This window comes from Rousettus aegyptiacus, unplaced genomic scaffold, assembly GCF_014176215.1.
Source record: "Rousettus aegyptiacus isolate mRouAeg1 unplaced genomic scaffold, mRouAeg1.p scaffold_m13_p_2, whole genome shotgun sequence".
Classification (NCBI taxonomy): Eukaryota; Metazoa; Chordata; class Mammalia; order Chiroptera; family Pteropodidae; genus Rousettus; species Rousettus aegyptiacus.
Window position 1 is genome coordinate 19738659 of NW_023416295.1, and position 20479 is coordinate 19759137.

General features: G+C 33.5%; 1 protein-coding gene across 6 annotated transcripts in view; it reads left to right on the forward strand.

The window, feature by feature from the left end:
• The window catches only part of ERBB4 (erb-b2 receptor tyrosine kinase 4), a 944884-nt gene extending 924766 nt beyond the window's left edge, over nucleotides 1-20118 (forward strand). For 3 of the 6 annotated variants that reach the window (XM_036236254.1, XM_036236256.1, XM_036236253.1), the window contains 3 exons: nucleotides 11179-11226; nucleotides 12023-12320; nucleotides 15112-20118. In XM_036236254.1, coding sequence (XP_036092147.1) covers nucleotides 11179-11226; nucleotides 12023-12320; nucleotides 15112-15557 — 792 coding nt within the window. In that variant the 3' untranslated portion in view covers nucleotides 15558-20118. The remainder of the gene's footprint in view (nucleotides 1-11178; nucleotides 11227-12022; nucleotides 12321-15111) is intronic. The other 3 variants (XM_036236258.1, XM_036236257.1, XM_036236255.1) reach the window with 2 other exon arrangements.
• Nucleotides 20119-20479: the final 361 nt, after the last annotated feature.

Genomic DNA, 20479 nt, shown 5'->3' on the forward strand with positions numbered 1-20479 from the left:
TAGAATTTCATTGACCTATAACTTTGATTTTCTATACTACTCAGCTATGATTATCTTAAAAATGCTTTTCAAAAAATTTAAAATGATCTTTCCCTGTATTATATAGTACAGTGTGGAAATATAAGTGGGTGATATGCCCACTTAAAGAAGATACTGGTAAGGATTTGTGTTTTATTTTTATGAGCCAAAACTACATTTTTCATCAGCCTATAGGCAATTTATCCTCAAGGTCTGTCTTTCTTTTTGTTCTTAGTTAACAATTTATATTCTTCAAGGACAAAACTGAAACCTAAGCTTTCTAGGTTGCCACAGCTTTAGGAACTACATCGATGTCTCAAGGGAGCATTGTCCAACTAGTGATAGGATCCTGAACTTTTATAACTAGACCTGAAATGCTCATTGCATTTGGAAACATTCACTATTTGTATGAGTACATATATTTTTTACTATTAGAATTAAAATTTCAAACACTACCTCTAGAACTAATAACAGAGGAAGAATGAGTGTACTAGATGAGATATAATATTCAGATAACTACATTGGAGTCCAATTTCATTATAGGGCTCACCCTGAGTTTCTGCAGAGTAATATGCGTATAATATATGATTTGAAAAGTGCTAAAATTCTATAATCTTTAAAACATATCTGACTGGCTGCATAGTGTCTCTGAGATTCTCATTAATAGACCCACTCCAAGTTTAATGTATCTCCCTATCTATCTAATCTTTATTGACCATTCACGTCCATGTCCCTGGCCTATGCTAGGTATCAAGGATATGAGGGTAAGTTAGAGTAAGTCATCTTCTAAGTAGGTTCACAGTATAAGGAAAAAGATAAAGTAATGAAGTAAACAAACCATTAGAATACAGTTGATAAATTATTCATATGGGGCACATAATAAGTTCTTGATAAATATTTTTGAATCAATAATTAAATGTAATCACTGCAATATTAATTTTCTGTGGGATTAACATGTAATCAAGACGAAGAAGCTAGAAAAAGCATTGAGGAAACAACTGGAGCTTGGGCAAAGCCCTAGAGGTGAGAGAGGTAATGAACCATCATGGTAATTGAGAGTGCAGAGATGAGGCTGGAGAAATTGGCAAAGACAAGAGCTACCAAATGCCTTCAATGCCAAGAGAAACTGTGACTTGATTTAGCCTGAGTCAATAAAAGGTCTTATAGTTTTGGGGTTTTTTTACTCCAGTAGGAGAATGAAGTGTGAATGTTAGATTAGAGTGAAGGGAAAGACTAAGATTAAGGAGACTAGTTAGACAACTCTTAAAGTACTCTAATCAAGAAATTATGTCACAATTAAGTTTATGACATATACTTGTTTTCACTAAACAGTCTTGGTTTGCTCCTATTATCCTGGTTTAATGATTAGTAGCACTTTATTTTGCAAAGTATTTCTGTTAGAAAATAAATTATACGGCACCTTAGCCACAGCTAAAATAGTGTCAATGAGGATGAAGACAATGGTTGATTTTTCAAGGTCTTAAGACACTCAAATATGTAGACCTTGGATGCTTAGATAGAAAGAGTAAAATAGAGAAGTCGAAGATAAAACTAAAATATTTGATTAGCACAAGTAGATAAAGTATCGATCCCACTCGCCAAGCCAAAAAAGATAAAAATATTAAATTTTGTACAGGGAGATGTTCTTTTCAGTTTTAGAAATGTGACATTTGAAATGCCATGGGACATTCCAGTTAAGATGTCAGGCCAACAGTTAATTAAATGGGTAAGGACTGAAATTCAGTAGTCCAGCGTTACCTGATACAGGACCATTACGATCTATTAACAATATGAGAAAATTCCCCCAAATTAATCAGACTAAATGGATGTTTTCTGGCCTAGGAAGAGTCATATCCATGGGGAGAGAGTAAGAATATAGATAAGAAAGGACATTTTGAAATGTGAGTTACTGCCTCATTATGATATACCTTTGGTAGAGAAGGATATAGATATAGTCTCATTTCCTATAAAACAAGGGCACAAATCAGTGGGCTCTGGAAATCTGTTAGAAAGGAATAGAGAATCATGGGCCTGAAACGGAGAAGTCAGCCATGGTGAGGAAATGTCGAGTTCACACTTTTAGAGTATCAGCTGGATTGCCCTTGACTCAAGCGAACATAATCTAAGTAAACCAGATAGATTTTTTCTACTCATAATAAACCATAAAAATATATTTTTTCTAATTAGGTATATTGATTTTTGCTTGTAACTAGCTGTGTGACCTTGAGGAAAGTCACTTGCCATCTCTATTATCTTAGTTGAAAAAAGAGTGTGATTGGACCATCTCTGGCATCCATGATAGATTTAAATAAGATTCTCTTATTTTTGTTCTATTTTGTGTGCGCGCGTGTGTGTGTGTATGTGTGTGTGTATGCCTCCTTTGTATTTTTTATTAAAATGTTAGCCATTTTAGAACTTAAAAGGAAATTATTATGACCATGGTCCTGGCTAATTTAGGTTAAATTGGCAGCAAACAGGGTAAATAGAAAACCAAGAAGTATTGGTCATTGTTTATTGTAGGTAATTCCAAGGTGGTTTACAAATAAATGCAGGAATTCTTTGTATATTCTCTTCTACATTTTTACACAGCAAAATGCAATTTGGAGACTTTTTTCGAAAATGGTAAAAGATGCTTAGATTATGATCAACAAGCAGCTCTTGGGGGGAGGATTTTCTCTTGGGGTGCTTCTTTCAATCTGATATTCATTTTGGCGCAGATCACTTGTAAATACCAGCCTGTTTCTGTGAAATGTAACTGGTGTTTGCTCTGGGCTGATGGGAGAGCCACGTGCTGTTTGCTCTGTCAGTGCTGTACCAGAGTATCCACAGTACATTATTCAGATCAACTCACACCAAGCAGCTGTCCTAATTCCAGGTGGACTGTTAAAAATCTTTTTACTTACAGCAACAGCTGTGCCACCTGGTAGCTTAAAGAGCAGTAGTTGGATGAATCAACCACTGTTACAGATTCACTTTTTATCTGGTAAACAGTTTGCATAAACTAGCATAACTGAAGATACTTTCAGCCTGGTCCATAATGAAATGACATGGACACTGAAGGCTTTATCTATATTATGTTAAATTGCTCAACTTGTTGCCAACACCTATCATTTAAGACGCTGAATAAATTCTACATGCCAAAATTAGATTTATAAAATTTGCAATTCTATTCCTGTGTTGTTTGTTTTTCATCTCTATACACTAACTGCACCCTTCACTTTTTCTACATTCTCACACATAAATTGCTCTAAATACTGTCATCATTTTGAATATGTAATAAAAGTTACTGAGCTTGGATTATTGCTAAAGAGGAGGTTGAAATATGGCATATTTTACTATTGCCTTATTATCTGCAAGTAAATAAAGTGACTCTAAATAACCACTAAAGAAACATTTCTAAATAGAACTCACGTACATAGTGTTTTAGTGAACAAGATTCATTCACTGATAAACAATATTGACATATGAAAAATGTAAAACTAACGTATAAACAAACCCAGAAAATAGCTAATAAACTATAAAAGAATATCATAGTTTGAGTAAGTTAAATAAACCTTTATTATCTTGTTTTAGGCTATTAATTTTCTTAGTGTATATATGAATACACGTACACATGCCTGCACACATGTGCACACATGCACACACACACACACACACACACACACACACACAAAGCCTAAAATTGTGATTTAAGTAGATCTTTACCAACAGTACAAAAGGAAACATTTTATAACCAGACCAAGGCGTAGCATTTCAAATTCTAAAGTAATAACATTCAAATTCAGAATATTTATAGTTTTTTTCTCATTCTCAGTTCAAACCTGCCTTATAAGTTACTTAATTTTAAACTATTCTGTAACCTCCATTCATCCTCTCATTTTATAGGTAGAAATAAACACTGTGAAGGACAAAATATATCAACTGACTAGAAGTAGGCTTGTATAGATGTATTTTTTTTTAATAACTGGCTTTTATAGCTACACTATTTAAATGACATACTCCCTCTCTATGGAAGACAATCTGTTTTGTAAATAAAATGTCCTTTTAATGAATCTGTGTATGAAGAGCTTTAATCTATAGTATTTCATAGTATTAGAGTATTAATTTCATCTAATAAACTTAAAGCCTATTGCATAAGAAAAATTGATATCTCTCTCATAATCAAGCTCCATTAAATTCATTTTAAGAGGATATCAATGCGTATTTTAATTGAAGACAAATACCATAGTAGTTAAGGCCAATGCTTTTGGCTATAATAAAAAAATTTTTTTCTAAAAAAGAAAAAAATTTTAAATATACCTTGAAAACTCTAAACTGACTTTTTGTCATTTAGTAAATGCCAATTCAAGGCTGTAGGTATAATGGGACACACATTAGGTGAGGACTCAGGGAATCCTGTTTCTAGTACTGTCAGTCATATGACTTGAAAAATTAACCTGACCTCTTAGGGCACCAGTGTCTCCATCTGTAAAATGAAAAGTTTACATTAAATTAGTCATCATCTAAACATAATCTTGCCTCCCGAAAGATAAAATTATATATTGCATATGGGCTAAGATACTTTATAGATATTGCATTTAGAAAAAAAGAGGGTAACAAAAGTGATTAATATACTTTAAAAAGATGTGTGAAAGCAAATTTATAAGATGCCTTTGCTTTAATGATAATCAAATGTTACAGTATTTAAAAATCAATTTCATAGGCTTAAGGCAGAATATTAATTTTATATACAAATAGTTTGATAGTCAAAAGTGATATTTCTTATTCTCTGTTTTACAGCCCCATTTCTCTTTTCAGTGTTAAATAAATTAAGCGCCCAAGGGATTAAGAAATTTGTTAAAGACTGCATGGTTTAGTGGCAAAATCTTTAAGAATACAACCCTAGAGGTAGAAGGACCTCATGTGACCACTTGTTCCAGGTCTATGGAATTTTTTTCTTCAAAAGCTTCCTGACCTCAGTGCATTGTTCATGTACTAAGAAGTCTTCAATAAACAAATATTTATGATGTTGGATAAAAATCACTCAAGAGAGATAGACAACTTCAAGTCTTCACTTGAAGACCTAGTCAGCCTACCCAAGAATTTGGACATAGTAAAAGCTAAATGATTTCATTTTGACTCTTAAACAAAGATATTGTAATTGAACTAGATATTCTTAAGAGTAACTTTTAAAAAATAAGGGAAAAGGCCCATGCCCTCTCTAACTGAAAAGAACTATTGAGAGGTCTTTAAGAAAGCTCCTAGAAGTTTTCCTCCTTAGATTTCTAGCTAAATGTGTTAGTAGCTAAGTGATAATTACAAAAAGTTTCAAATATCACAACATACTCATGAAAAGAAATATAAACATGCAAAATAAAGTTTCCAGAAACCAACAGACAAAAAATGTTTAGAACTTGCCCCAGAATGAAGCGATGTAAATTCTATGTGATTACTGATCTCAAGAATGGTGACAAAATTTGTATTGCTTATGTTGAACAAAACTAAGAAATGTTGACACTAATATAAAAGCATATTTTATATGCCCTTTCTTTTTTGACTGTGCTAATGTGTTCCTTGACTTCATCATATAATATGAGTAGAGCCTTAGAGCAGAAAGGTAAAAAGTGAGGAATTTTCTTCTTTATTTTATTGACTCATCTAGCCATGAATATTTTAAAAGGGAATATCCTCTTGTTCTGTGATATTTGGAAAGAGTATAGGAATCGCTGCCTGGGGATGATATTGCTTACTTACCCTTAGTCAAGCAGGAAAAGGAATTTATTGACTAAGCCCTGGACTAGGAACAATAAATCCATAAGCAAGAGTGCTGTCATGGAAAATATTTATGTTCTTCAGTTATTTAAAACCATTTCCTCCTGCTTCAGGGTTGGCTTTGCTCTTGGCAAAGTAGGTAAATGTGTAGGTAAATGTGTGGCAAGGTAGGTAAGTATGTGTGTACGCTCTATAGAAGCTATTAGGAAGAATATATATTTTTCACATATATAACCTCTATTAGCACAGCATTTTACTTGTAGTTTCCTTTTCGGCTTGAGTCTTGTAGCTAATTAAAATGAAAATTTGCTGGGAGGGGCAATACTGTAAAACATTATCAGTAATTTATAGCTAAGGCTAATGAGTTTTTTAAATTCTTCCTTTCACTTAATTTATCACAAGAAAGAGAAATCATGAGAACTTACCTGAGAGAAGAGTTCAGGTACTATGCAGGGATAGAGGGAGGGCAATGAAAAGAGAAAACAGAAATTCTGAAGTCAAAATCTCCATGTGGAATAATTCAAGAGCAATAGATTTAGACAGCCACTTATGGCTGTGTGTACATGGAATAACTTGTAACTTCCCTGATCCTCAGTTTTCTCATCTGTAAAATGGGAGTCATAATTAATAATAATATTTCCCTTAAGAGATTATAAGAATAAACTTAAAATAATCTGTAACGTATGGTAGGTGCATGACACATGTTAATTTCCCTTCTTATTTATCACTTTTCCTAAAAGTAGTCCTATAGTCATCTCTAAAACAGAATAGACATTATAATTAAGTAGACTTTGAGAACTGACTTAATTATTGAAATTGATGAAAGGCACCATGTTCATATAATTTGTAGTCTATTGACTCCCATTCATATTTACTGATACCATTCATAGCTTCCCTTTAATAAAAATTATTTTTCATTATAGAGTAGTTGAGATATATGAAAAAGATGAAATGTTCTAAGATTAGTGAAAAGTAGACAAAGGGTGAGGGTCCGAGTTAATATTTCTTCAGCTGAATCATAGGCTCATTATCTATTTATTTATTATTTCATTATTACATGTGTTATTTACTATATCACTATTTGTTTTTGTGTGTGTAGAGTAAAAATTTAGCTCCTTTAAGAGAACAGTGTCCCACATAATCAATCCAAATAGGTAAATAAATACAATAATTAATAAGTATATACATAAATAGAGAAAGACATTTTGTGTAATATGTGTGTGTGTGTGTATGTGTGTGTAAGCCAGCTGCCTAAGTTCAATAGATTTACCCCAGTCCTGCCTGGTGTTTGGTATATGGACACATTTTGTTTGTTTTCTTCTGGTTGCTCTATGAAAAATGAAGACTCTAAATCTAGATGTCTCAAACACTGGTGTGTTGAACTCATTTGGGAAAAAGATAGAGTTACAGTCATGCATCAGGAATTGTACATAATGCACAAAACATTTTATCTATCAGCTACCTGACCTGTGTAAAAACACCCATCAGAGTGTTAAGAGTCTACGTCAGAGAGGACATAAGGTTGAGAACTCTTAATATTTACTGTGTGGAAGTGTCTAGGTAATAAATTAGTGCTGATGGATTGTCAGCACCTTACAGAGACATATTCTATTTTAGAATATTTTGGAATATTTCTTGGCCCTAGAAACTTTAATCCCATAGTTAATATTGATAGTCACAATTGTCTGAAATTTTTTTTAAAAAAACAACTGTTTTTCATTACGTACATGTTTAATTTAGGTAGAAGATAGACATTGAGCATGTATTTTGTTTCTTTCCTAAGAAGATAAATTTGTATGATGCTTTTTAAAAATATCATAAGACACAGTCCATCTGGCTAATAATTTAAAATTTCCCACAAACAATATTAAATAATACAATATTTTAATTAAAAAAGTAAGTATGACAAATACAATGCATGCAATAAGACAGAGGTTCAAATTTTTATCATTCAACTGAAAAGTAAATCTTAGGACAGGATGTGTGCATTTAATACTGTATTTGATATATCTGCTGACATTTGCCTTCTCTATAACCTCTGGCATTTGAGTCCAAGTTAATCATACAGTGTCCTAGTGATATGGCAACAAAATTGAACTTGACTCTCTCCATCACCCTTACAAATCCCCCCCCCCACCAGGAAAACACTCCATATCACCTGACGCCTCATAACCCATCTCCTTCTAGCTCCATCCTGCTGACAGTAAATCCCCTACCAGCTAAGTGAACAGATGCACCCAGTGCTGCTTCCTGAAGATCCACAAAGCTGAGCTTTGATGGACAGCAGAAAGTGGCACAATGAGAAAACAAAAGCCTTTTAACTGAGAGCACTGCTTTGTTCTGCTTAGAACTTTAAGGTCACTCCAGCTCATTCTGACTGTGGGGATCTTAATTTTTACTCAAGCAATTTACTTGCAGCTGTCACTCTTTCCAGTATTAAAAGTTCAGCTCTTCAAGCGTGGGGGATTGGGGGCAGGAAGGGGAAGGAATGAGAAGAGCTTGTTACGAACTAAAAACAGCAAAAACAAGTAAAATCTGGCTTGGCTCTCAAGTACAAAAAGTTATTTTCAAAGCCTATAAATTATGACATGGTGATTAACATGTAATTTAAATATATTTAAACAACAATTATATCACATTTCCAGCCCAGCTAATTGGCCTCACAGATGTTCCCTTGTAGCTGCATTGCCCTTCTAGGGGGAAATGAATGAGGTGCTTTTTATCATGGAAAGCAGAAAAAAAAAAAAAATGGGAAAAAGTGGAAACAGAAACATAAAAAGCAACCAATAACCCTAAAAACGATGAATGCTAAAGGGGCTTTGCTTAGCAGTTTTTCCATTTTAATGCTAGAAAAAGCATTCAAAACTAGAAAAAGCATGAAGATGCTCCTATTACTATGATGATATCTGGCAGTATATCCAGATAGAGTTGGCAGGTTGCTGACAGAAAGACTTGTCAAAGCTAGGACAGCAGATGCATTCTAATATGGCATGGCCTTTCTTCCTGTCTTGGAACAGACTAACTGCAAGAGGCCTAGTTATTTTTAATACAATGCCTTTACGACTGAAAGTGGTCTAGCCCAGATAATGAATATAGATAATAAAGTATTTCCTGATGAAGAATGACTTGTGAGTTATTCCTTTGATCATTTATCTCTCAAAATTTATAAAATGCAAAATGTGCGGCAGTCAAAGGCTGTTTCCTCAGCCATGATTCTAGTCAAACATTACAACTCTTGCAAGGCAAGAGGTCAAAGGATACTGATACTTGCTATAATATTTTGTTATACCTTATCTTCTAATATACAATTATAGAATTGAAATAAATTCACTCCAGCCTCATTTCACTCTTGCCTTTTCTTATAATAATCTCAGATAACATTTGATAGTATAGTGTAAGTTGCAAAAGGACTACAGCCATGTCACTCTTAGTGCATTATGATACCTCCAGCATCTACCACAGTTTCTTGTGCTTTTATGGTAGAGATTTAATAAATGTTTGTTAAATGCTTGCTAAATAATTAGGGTTTAAAGATATGGTTAGGCCAAGTTTTGTAATATGAAGTTGTACAAGGCAGTTTGTCATATTCCTCATACCAGCCCCCTATTTTATATATCACTGGACTATATATAGAGAATTCCTTACTCAAATTATATGAACAATGTATTTGATTTCATGTCTTTCTAAAAGATAGAAAAATATACCTATACTTAAGGCAATGTGGAGAACAGGTAAGCATTCTAAAATGCCTCTTTGATGAGTAGCTTTGGCATTTTGATTGCTTGACTTAAAAAATCCTATTTAGCAGATGCGAATATTTAAATTTTATATATTCTTTACACTTGTGCAGAGCTTACAGAGTTTATTTGTATACATTATCATATTTTGTCTTCGCTAAGAATAGAGTAGCCAAGGATGAAAATGAGTGTCTGAGGTGTTTCATGGTTGAATACATCATGTGTGATCGGGAGTGGAGCTCAGACCTTCCAACAGATCATGAGACAATCTGTCTAATAGCACCTTCTATGCATTGCATTTTAACTATATCACTAACTTTTCATGTCATAATCTTCAATGTGTTGTTATGTTATTAGAAAAGGCAAGAGATAAGTATTTTTTATAGCATCGTGTAAGCGACTCAGTTATAGGGAAAATTAAAATGCAAACTCACTGTTCAGAACTCAGAGGTTCAGAACATGTCCCTTGATTAGTCCAACAGACTAAGTTAATGAAAAATATTGTATTATTCAGCTGTTATTAATTTACCTTAAACAGTTTATCTCCATGGGATCATATTCTTCTTCGATTATTTTATGAATCTCTAAATTATAAAAACATTTACCAGGAAAAATGTTTAGCTATGTTTCATAGATGTTTCAAGATGCAGTTGTCTTTGAGATTTATGTTCATCATCTCTGCTCACTGTCAAGGACAGAATGTAGAGAATGCAAGGTTTATAAAATCAACAATTTTTATCTGCATTGTTATCTCTGGTGCCTAGAACAGTGCCTGGCATGTCAACAATAGGTTCTCAAAAAAATGTTTAATGAATATATATATGTAATTTTGTTTTACTAAGAGACAGAGTTGATATTCATACCATTCCCTCGACTTACCCTAAGGAGCATTGCCTTTAATATTTTATCACATTTTTTATTCTACTTTTATTTATCCCATAGGTGGAGTGTTAAGCTGTAAGAATATGTCTTTTTTTTTTAACTGAAATCTAATTTTAACTGATTCTAACTAAATGAAAGTAATATATGTAAATCATGTATCTAAGAAAGGAATTGATTTCAAAGATTTTCTGCTGCTACTTAACCTAAAAAAAAAAAAAAAAATTAAGACTGAAGAGAAAATAGTATGTACCTTTTTAAAAGAATTGACTAAGAAGACCCGTTGCTGAAATAATGAGAAATAAATGTAACTTGATAGAAAAAAAAAAAAAAGTTATTCCAGGTAAATCGAAGTCCACTTCTATCTCCTTGGAGATGTTTCTTCTTACAAAAGTTGATGCTGTGCTATGTGGTCATTTCAGTCATTTCACATATAATGAAGAGATTTGCTTTTCATTTACAACTATGGTTAATGATTTACTGTTTTTCCCTTCTAAGGTTAATTAAAGGAACATCATTGCTAACTTTTAATCCACTTAAAAATTTTATTTTTTCTAAGTAATTTTTCTTTTCAGAGATTGAATTAAAGTATTTAATATCCTCCAAACACATAAGTAAACGTGCTTGTAGCGAGAGTGCATAAAATTTTACCATTTAGCAAACTTCACTGTTGTGCATGTTTTCCCCTTTGGTTCATACAACTCATGTGGCTTTTCTTTCTCTTTCTTTTTTTTTCTCCCCCATTCACGTTACCTCTTTTTATATCCATCATTCCATTTTTCTTTCCTATTAGAGTGAAATTGGACACAGCCCTCCTCCCGCCTACACCCCCATGTCAGGAGTAAGTATTTCACAATCAACCTTCATCTTTTAGGATTTTGGGTCTTTGCTTACCATGTTTCCTCTCTCTTGTCTGCCCATAATTTCCTCATTTTGCCTTTGCCAACAGTGAGTTAAAATTTTTCTGTAGTTGTGTAGCTGCCTTTGTAGATGTTTTATTTCCATAGATAATTCAAAATTGAGATGTCATATCATACATCAATAGTAGCTTTCAATTTTTATCTGAAGGATTTACTCGTGCTCATAAATGATGCTTCTGGGTAAGGAGGTTGTTCTTTGATGATTATAGGTTGTGTGCTAAAAAGTCATACTTTCACCAATGATTCTTTAATCAGGTACTAGAAACTCAGTCATAGTAATTACAGAATAGAATGCAACAAGGAAATATCACCATTCAAATGACATCGCGGTGCTTCTGTTCTTAATAGCAACTGTCTATAATTAATGATGTTGCTATTTGTCATGAAAATTCGCTTTGAATTTTATAAAATAATAGCAATTGTGGGAAAAGAACATGAATATTTTTATGAGATCATGCGGTAGGTGCTTATTACAATTAAAATGTATATTTCCAAATGGTTTTTCCACAATTTAATTTTTAAGAAAAATTGGAATTTTAGGGGTTTTTAGTCCATAACTCAAATCCACTAGCCATTAGGGAAAATAAGCTCAATTTTAAAAAACTAACTTTTCTCTGAAAGAAAGACAAGTTTCCATACCCTTTCGGTTTTAACATTCACTTCTTACCTCTATTCTCAAAAATAACTTCGGTCCAAATGTGTCTCTGCTATTGACAGAACCAGTTTGTATACCGAGATGGAGGTTTCACTGCAGAACAAGGAGTGCCCGCACCCTACAGAGCCCCAACCAGCACCATCCCAGAAGCTCCAGTTGCTCAGGGAGCTACAGCTGAAATTTTTGATGACTCCTGTTGCAATGGCACCTTACGCAAGGCAGTGGCACCCCGCGTCCAAGAGGATAGCAGCACCCAGAGGTACAGCGCTGACCCCACAGTGTTTGCCCCAGAACGGAGCCCACGAGGAGAGCTGGATGAAGAAGGTTACATGACCCCTATGCGAGACAAACCTAAACAAGGTACAAACAGTATGTTCAGGAATGATTGCCATTTGACATTCACATCCATCAAAATAAGTGAAGTAGAGAATGGATATTGCCAAACCACTGGACTCTGTAACATTTGTGACCCAGAAAAGACCTTGGCTGCTGCTATTCATACTATACTGTCTGAATCAGCATCAGCTATGGACTTTTTAGCAATCAGAACCTCAGGCCCCACCAGAATAGGAATCCACATTTTAATAAGACCCCCAGGTATTTTTTTTTTTACACAATCAAGTCTGAGATGCACTAACCTAAATGTATCTTTATTGGAATATTTAAATAAGGTAGCATATCATGAGATTTCAGAACTATTGTGTTACTGGATTTACTGTGAAGAGCATAAAGGCTGGTATTGCTGGCAAAATTATCCAAAGCTTTTAATGGCACCAGTAAAAGTTTTGGTCGATTCATTAACATAGTGTTATTTATATGACATAGTTTATTCCAGAGCATTATGGTTTCTTCTGTTACACATGTCAAAAATTAAAGTTCTAACCCTGCATATCCATATATACACACACACACACACACACACACACACACACACACACACACACTATCATATCTTGAAAATATTTAGTTTGTTGTTTTACAAAGCACAGCAATGACGGTATAGCGGTTCCGTCTCATCCAGTTTTGCTTTCCTTGGTTTCAGTTACCTGTAGTGAACCGCAGTCTGAAAATAGTAAATGGAAAATTTCAGAAATAAACAATTCACAAGTTTTAGAGTGTGTGCTGTTCTGAGTAACGTGATAAAATCTCACGCCATACTACCCTGCCCCACCCAGGATGTGTATCCATGCTATATACACTACCTGCTCATTAGTCACTTAGTAGCTGTCTAGATTATCAAATCAACTGTCATGGTATTGTAGGGCTTATGCAAAAGTTAGTAGAAATGTCAAACACTCAAATCAAATAACATTTTAGTTTTGAAAAAGCTGCTTTCCTTCTACATTAACAGCATCACAAAAAGGGGAAGATGGATGATTTTTATTAAAAACTGATGATTGTGTCTCAGAGTATTCAGTGTCAACAGTAAACTATATTTTAAGACTCTGTAAAAGGGCCCATTCTGTTGTTTAATATATGGTTTTATTCGCTTTTATAAAATGTGATTTAGAGATCCTTAAGTACATATTGTAAACAACCCATTAAAGTATCTATCCCTTATATAGAATGCTTATGTTGTAATGTATGATGTTTACAGCAACCCGGTAGTAACACAAATGTAGGCTTTGAGAAAATTTGGCAGATCCCCCTGAAAGTAAACTACTCTCTGGGAACAGATTCTCAACTCAACTGTAAAGTTATTCCTCTATGTATAACTACATGGCTACATGGGTTAGCATTAAGATAATAGATAAGTAGATTGCACTGAGAAAAAAGTAACATAAAACTTCCTCCATGCATCATTTAATCTCAGTTTTCTGTCTATAAAGCTGGAAAAATACAACTTGCACTTTCTTTTTCACAGAATTGATGCAAGGATGAAATGATCGTGCCTTGTAAATTATTGAATTGTATGTAATTCATGTACATAATGGGATATTCATTACTATCTTTTAATTTGCACGTGATGTTGAAACTTAGCTATATCCAATAGACCTATATCCAGGAAAACATATCTCTGAATTGATGAGCTTTTTTTTTCCTCTACATGTCAGGCTACATATAGGGGATAGAAATTTGTTTTAGAATGGTGGCATCTTAACAAACAATTGTACTTTTTCTCTGCCACAATACCAAAATAGGAATAGCCAAAATATCATGTTTGTGTATATACTAAAAGAGAGGACAAAAAGCATCTACTATATATATGTGTGTGTCTATGTGTCTATATATAGTCATATGTGTATACTCTCACATGGATGGAATTAAACTTGGGGAGAGCAGCATTAGTTAACATCATTTTAAAAAATTCTGCATCAATACCTATTCTAGATAAATTTATTAGGTTGAATAATACCACTCACCATATGATTTAATCTAATAAATTAACCACTAATAACATTGAAAAATAAGTTGAAAAATAACCATTATATGACAGTTTTCAACCTACAAAATAGTGATAGAACTGTAGTTTGCTCTTTCGTGATTATGATTAGCCTTTGAAAATTGTTATGATTATATTTTATTTTTAATCATATGTATTATCAAGCAAGTCACTTTAGAAGCATGTAAGGAGTCTATCGGATTGTTTTATTAGTTGAGTTTTTTCTTAGATGTTTCCTTTCCTATATGTAAAACTTGAGGGAACATCTATAATCAAATCCTTGTTACCTCCATAGACATAACACAGTAAATCATACAGACTAAAAATGCTATGCCTTCACTCTATCTGTTCATCTTAGCAAGGAATTAAGTTATAGTCATTTTGATTTTCCAATATTCTTTAAAAATTCTGATTGTTCTACATTTAAAGATAGTTAACTTTGATAGCTCGTTTTAGCTTCCAACATAAGTTATTGACTTTAGAAAACAGAAACATTTAAATAACTGGCCTCATATATAGGAGAGACAAGTGCAAATAGAAGGAAAATGAAATAATATAAGGGGTCATTAACACTTTAGGCCCACTAGTTCCTGTTTTAATGACTGTTGTAATCAACAAAATGTTTCTTTGTGTGTGAGAGAATACATGAAAACAAATCCTTGGTTTTATCATTTGGACAAGGAAGCTAACTTTTCTGTATAACCTTGTTCTAATTAACATTTTCCAGAAAGTTAACTGATGTTAACTGATATATTTGTATTCTATCAGAATATCTGAACCCTGTGGAAGAGAACCCCTTTGTTTCTCGGAGAAAAAACGGAGACCTTCAAGCTTTGGATAATCCCGAATATCACAATGCTCCCAATGGTCCACCCAAGGCAGAAGATGAGTACGTGAATGAGCCACTGTACCTCAACACCTTTGCCAATGCCTTGGGGAATGCCGAGTACCTGAAGAACAATGTACTGTCTGTACCAGAGAAGGCCAAGAAAGCGTTCGACAACCCTGACTACTGGAACCACAGCCTGCCACCTCGGAGCACCCTTCAGCACCCAGACTACCTGCAGGAGTACAGCACAAAATATTTTTATAAACAAAATGGACGGATCCGGCCTATTGTGGCAGAGAATCCTGAATACCTCTCTGAGTTCTCACTGAAGCCAGGCACTGTGCTGCCTCCTCCACCCTACAGACACCGAAATACTGTGGTGTAAACTCAACAGTGGTTTTAAAGTGTAAAGACATCCCCGTTCCAATTTCCCTGCCACCTCTCTTTCTCTTATGGTCTTCCTTCTACTTCCAAGGCCAGTAGTGGAAGATATAGAGATGCAATGATAGTTATGTACTTATCTAACTTGAACATTAGAAGGAAGGTCTGAAAGAGAAAGACAGGAAAAGCCACACTGTTTCTTCATTTCTTTGCATGGGTTGGTCAGGAGTCTAGAACAGCTAGAGAAGGACCAGGAAATACTAGGCAATACTGCCTGCTATCAAACCAGTTCTCAATTTTTCTTTTCTCTTTTTAATCTCTTCCTTTTTTTTTTTTTTTTTAATGCAGAGTCTTGAAAGACCCCTGCTACCTGTTCTTATCTGCAGGACTGATGTGTATACAGTTTCAGCATCCCTGGAATTCCTAATAAAGTTTGCATTAGAATAAAAGGATAATATTTTCTATAACATGTGATAATAATTGAGACTGAGAATACAATTTCTTTCTCCAACAGTTTCTATCATGACAAGCAAGAATGGCCAACTCAGCTTTCAAAATTTTTAAATCTACATCAAAGTATAACTAATAATTATGTTTGGAGAGCTTTCTTGTTTTTTTTTTTCTTTTCTCTTTTCTTTTTTCTTTTTGCTTTGGTCCGTCCCTTTGTATTACTTTCTCCTCTATTTTTGGCTTTAAATTTAATTGCAAAGATTTTACATCTAAGTTTCTTATGTGTTGCTATGTTGAAAAACTTTCAAAAAGAAATATTTTAGTATAGTGAAATGGCCACTATTTTAAATATATAGTCTTTAAAATTAGAAGGGGAGGCCAACATGTTAGTCAAATGTAGCATCAAATCTAGCTTTCATGTTCTACACTGTTGAATTCCTCTACATTCTTCAATGTTTTCTTCTCCATAAATGGCAGTACTTGATAGGCAGATGGTAATGTTGAAAGTAGAAAGGAAACCATGAGACAGTTCTGTGTGGTTCATGAAAACTACTGACATTTTCAGGGGTGATCCAATGGGGAATCCATTGAACTGAAAGAAACACACTGGATTGGGTATGTCTACCTGGCAGGTACTCAGAAATGTAGTTTGCACTTAAGCTGTAATTTTATTTGTTCTCTTTCTGAACTCCATTTTGGATTTTGAATGAAGCAATATGGAAGCAACCAGCAAAATAACTAATTTAAGTACATTTTTTAAAAAACAGCTAAGATAAAGGAAAACTGTGGAAATGCCAAGCAAATTAGAACTTTGGAACAGTATCCAGGGATTCTGGTGAGAAGCCCAGCACATTATCTACATGTGATATCACATTTGCTACTCAAGAAAAGTTGTCCAGTTTGTATACTTCATATTAAGGAATGCAAGTAAGGATTGGCTTGAATTCCATGGAATTTCTAGTATGATACTCTATTTATATTAAGTGAAAGGTAACTCTTTGCACATAAATTGGTGTAATAAGAAATACACAAATATTCACAGCTTATAGATAGGTTCTTGGGTCAAAAGTTGTAAATAAATGTGAAAAATCTCATGTAATTATTTTAATATCCTACATACTAATCTTTTGATACATTATAAAATAACTTGTTTTGTCCAAACATAGTATCCTAGTTCTAGAACCATCTTTATTATGGATCATTTTTTAAAAAATACCTGCTGCATTAGGACGAGCAATGGGAACAAATGGTAGGAATGAGTCTCTAGGAAAAGGGAAACTCAGGTCAGTAATTAGGAAAATTAGATGTAAGTCTCTCTTTTCTAAGAAAATCCACCCCACTTCGTTTGAGTTTTTTAAAAATACGTATGTTAACATATTGTGATAAAATATGAGTCTATCACCTAAAAGAAAGCAATTAGACTAAAATTCTCTAGAGTTTTAGGGAGTTTAGAGGAAAAAAATGCAAAGAAATCTAGGTTTCAGCTTATTTTTAAAAAGTAAATCCATCCTTTCATTCAACTGCCTTATTTCTTTTAACTGTTATTTATTTAGGGTCTACTAAATGCACTGGGTTCTGTGGGGAATACCCAGAAAGATAGAATATTATTCCTAACTTAAAATTTTTACAGTCTAGATTTATTTGGAATGACATTTGAATGTCTCCATAAGTTCAAAGAACAAGAATTGCATGGACTTTTTGTGAGCAGTCATCATAAAATCAACTATTTGTTAAAAGATCTCCAGTGAACTCACTTGGGATGTGAATTAAACATCCTACAAGTTACCGAAGTTAATAAATAGGATAGTTTCAATGTTATCATCTACACATAAACTGGTCTAGTAGGATATTGCACCACTGGCTTGTTGGCCTATCTAGATTCTAACTTGACCATTAAATTAACAGTTGATATTGGCTTTTGGCCAAGACCCTTGGAGGAACTGGTATTGGTTTCTTTCTAAGTTATGAGAAGTGGGGTAAGCTAAAAGAGGGAGAAAGAGCAAGAGATGGCTTTGTGAGATCTCATATAGTAAAGTTGCCCAAAATTGAAGACACAGGATGAATCAGGGGCCACACCCTACCAGCTCAGAGTTCTCTCACACATTCAGAGAAGTCCTCAGGAAAAGGGACCTCACATCAGTATTTATGAAACGTTGGTTATAAGCCTCCTCTTCTAGATGAATTTGTAACAACTCATCACCTTATCAAATACCAACACTTGACATTTTCTTCTAATTTACATAATTCATATATTTCTATTAGGATATGGAAAGCACAATTATTTATTTGGAAGAAAGAAAAAAGTTTACCATTAAGGGAATAAAAATCCATTCAGTGAATGTAGTCTCCTTCATCTGAACAACACAAGACCCTTAGACATCAGGTAATCTCCCATTAATAACTGGAGATAGAGGCAAGTATAATCCAAAACGACTCAAAATGTTTTATAAGAGCTCAACTTTATTGTTCCTTTTTCAATGATTTCTGTAGTACATACTTGATTTCAGTAGTTTTAGGGTTTCTCTTTTGTTTTATTATTGTCCCTTTAGGAAAACATATTTCAGAATATATATAAGAGAGATAAAAAGAAAAGAATTTCATTTGTTCCAAAGAATAACTTATTCAACTTAGTAGAGTGAAATTTAAAAATGCTAATCAATGCCTGCAAAGAGCACCAGAATTTCAGATTCCATTTTCTAGATATATCACTGCAAATATGCAGAATCAATTAAGTAATTTGAGAAAAATTAATATTAAATTTACACAGACTATGTTTTTAAATCATCAAATTTGGTAGTTTATACTTATCTTAGGGAATCTTATTTTCAGTATTGAAAAACTGTATAACTAAATGGTTGTTTAAAGAAGTAGTTCTTAGACAGGCAAGAAAAGATGCCCTCTAAACCAGGGGAGACCCGGAACCACAAAGGCTCCTGGCCCATGAAGAGGTGCTGGATTGCTAAGCAGCAATTGGCTTTCTGAATATTAGTGGCATAGGTTAGGGTAAGAGTTCTTTCTCAAGTAATAATCTTGAAATAGCATTAAAAATACAATGCAATACTCAAATTATGTTAAAAGTACAAACTAAAAATATGAGATTCTACTAATTAGATCAGGAAACAGATCTAATCTATTAATTAGAACACTATGAGATAAGACATAGTGTTCTTAGTGTTATAATGTAGGTGTTAATACCTTACAAAGTCAGGACATGGCATGGAGATTATTCATTTTCCCATTGCCAAGGACTAACCAGAAGGACTGTGATGTTCTGCTGCTAGATAAAGTTGGAGGGGCTTCTTGAAGTGTCAAAAGTGAAAAGAAAAATAAAATTGTTTAAGACCAACAGGGAAGGATGTAAATACAGGTTTTTCAAGAGCTATTTAACCTTTATTTCAAACTTGAATTATTCATCTATCTATAAATGTTGATTATTTAACTGATATATGTAGTTCATAAGGTAATAGAAAAGGTGATCATGAAAGCATGTATATAACTGAGCTGAACCATGATAATGTTTTAAAATGTAGATTTAGTTGTTTTCAGACATTAAATGATTTTAATATTATTAGATAAGTTAAAACTAGAAAATTAACACAAAATTATAATGTAACAAGATAAAATGCAGGATATGAAAATGTGGGGCGGATTTTGTATAGTAAGACATAAGTTTGCCATTTAAAATTGTTATTTGTTAGATTTAGCTGAAAGTAGGCATATAAAGAGCTGGTTCCACTTGTGAAAACTTGCTTTAAAGCATTGCAATTAATTTTTTCCTCATTCTCCAATTCCTTTCCCATATTTTCAGTGCATTAAGTATAAAGATAATTTTTTTTAATTGTTTTACCAACACCATCTTGTAGAGTTTAACAAGCAAATGTGTTACTTATGACTTTAAGTAGGAGGTTTTCAAAATGAAGTAAGGGAAATGTAAATGTTCTATTACCTTATGCAGAGACAAAGAATGAGTGGTGCCATTTAGTAATCGGACAAAATACATTTAATTTGTGACATGTTCTTTCTTTTTTCCGTGATACCCCGCCGTTTCCAAAAACAAAACTGAGGAATTAGTTAACAATATTCTGATAAATAAATGCTAAACCAAACATTTCAAACTGCTGTATCTCCATTATTTTGGACTCTAGTTATTAGCATGATGATTTTTAATAGAGCAAATGAGAATTTCAGGTGTATAAGCTGCTAGATGTTAAAAAGCTACGTCTGCATATGTTATGGACAGAGAATTCGGCCATGCCTCTCTTTGTGTATATGGATTTCGAAGGACAGGCTTGTACCCTCATAGACACATAAAGGCAGATTCATGTCTCCTTATTGCTATTTGCTTAAGAACAAATAACATTATACAGAGGTAGATTAGCTGTGATTTTTTAAATAACAGCATCAGTGGATACCTTGACATTACTGATATTATAATGGGGCCAGCTTTTATACTTCTGGGTAGAATTAATACAATTT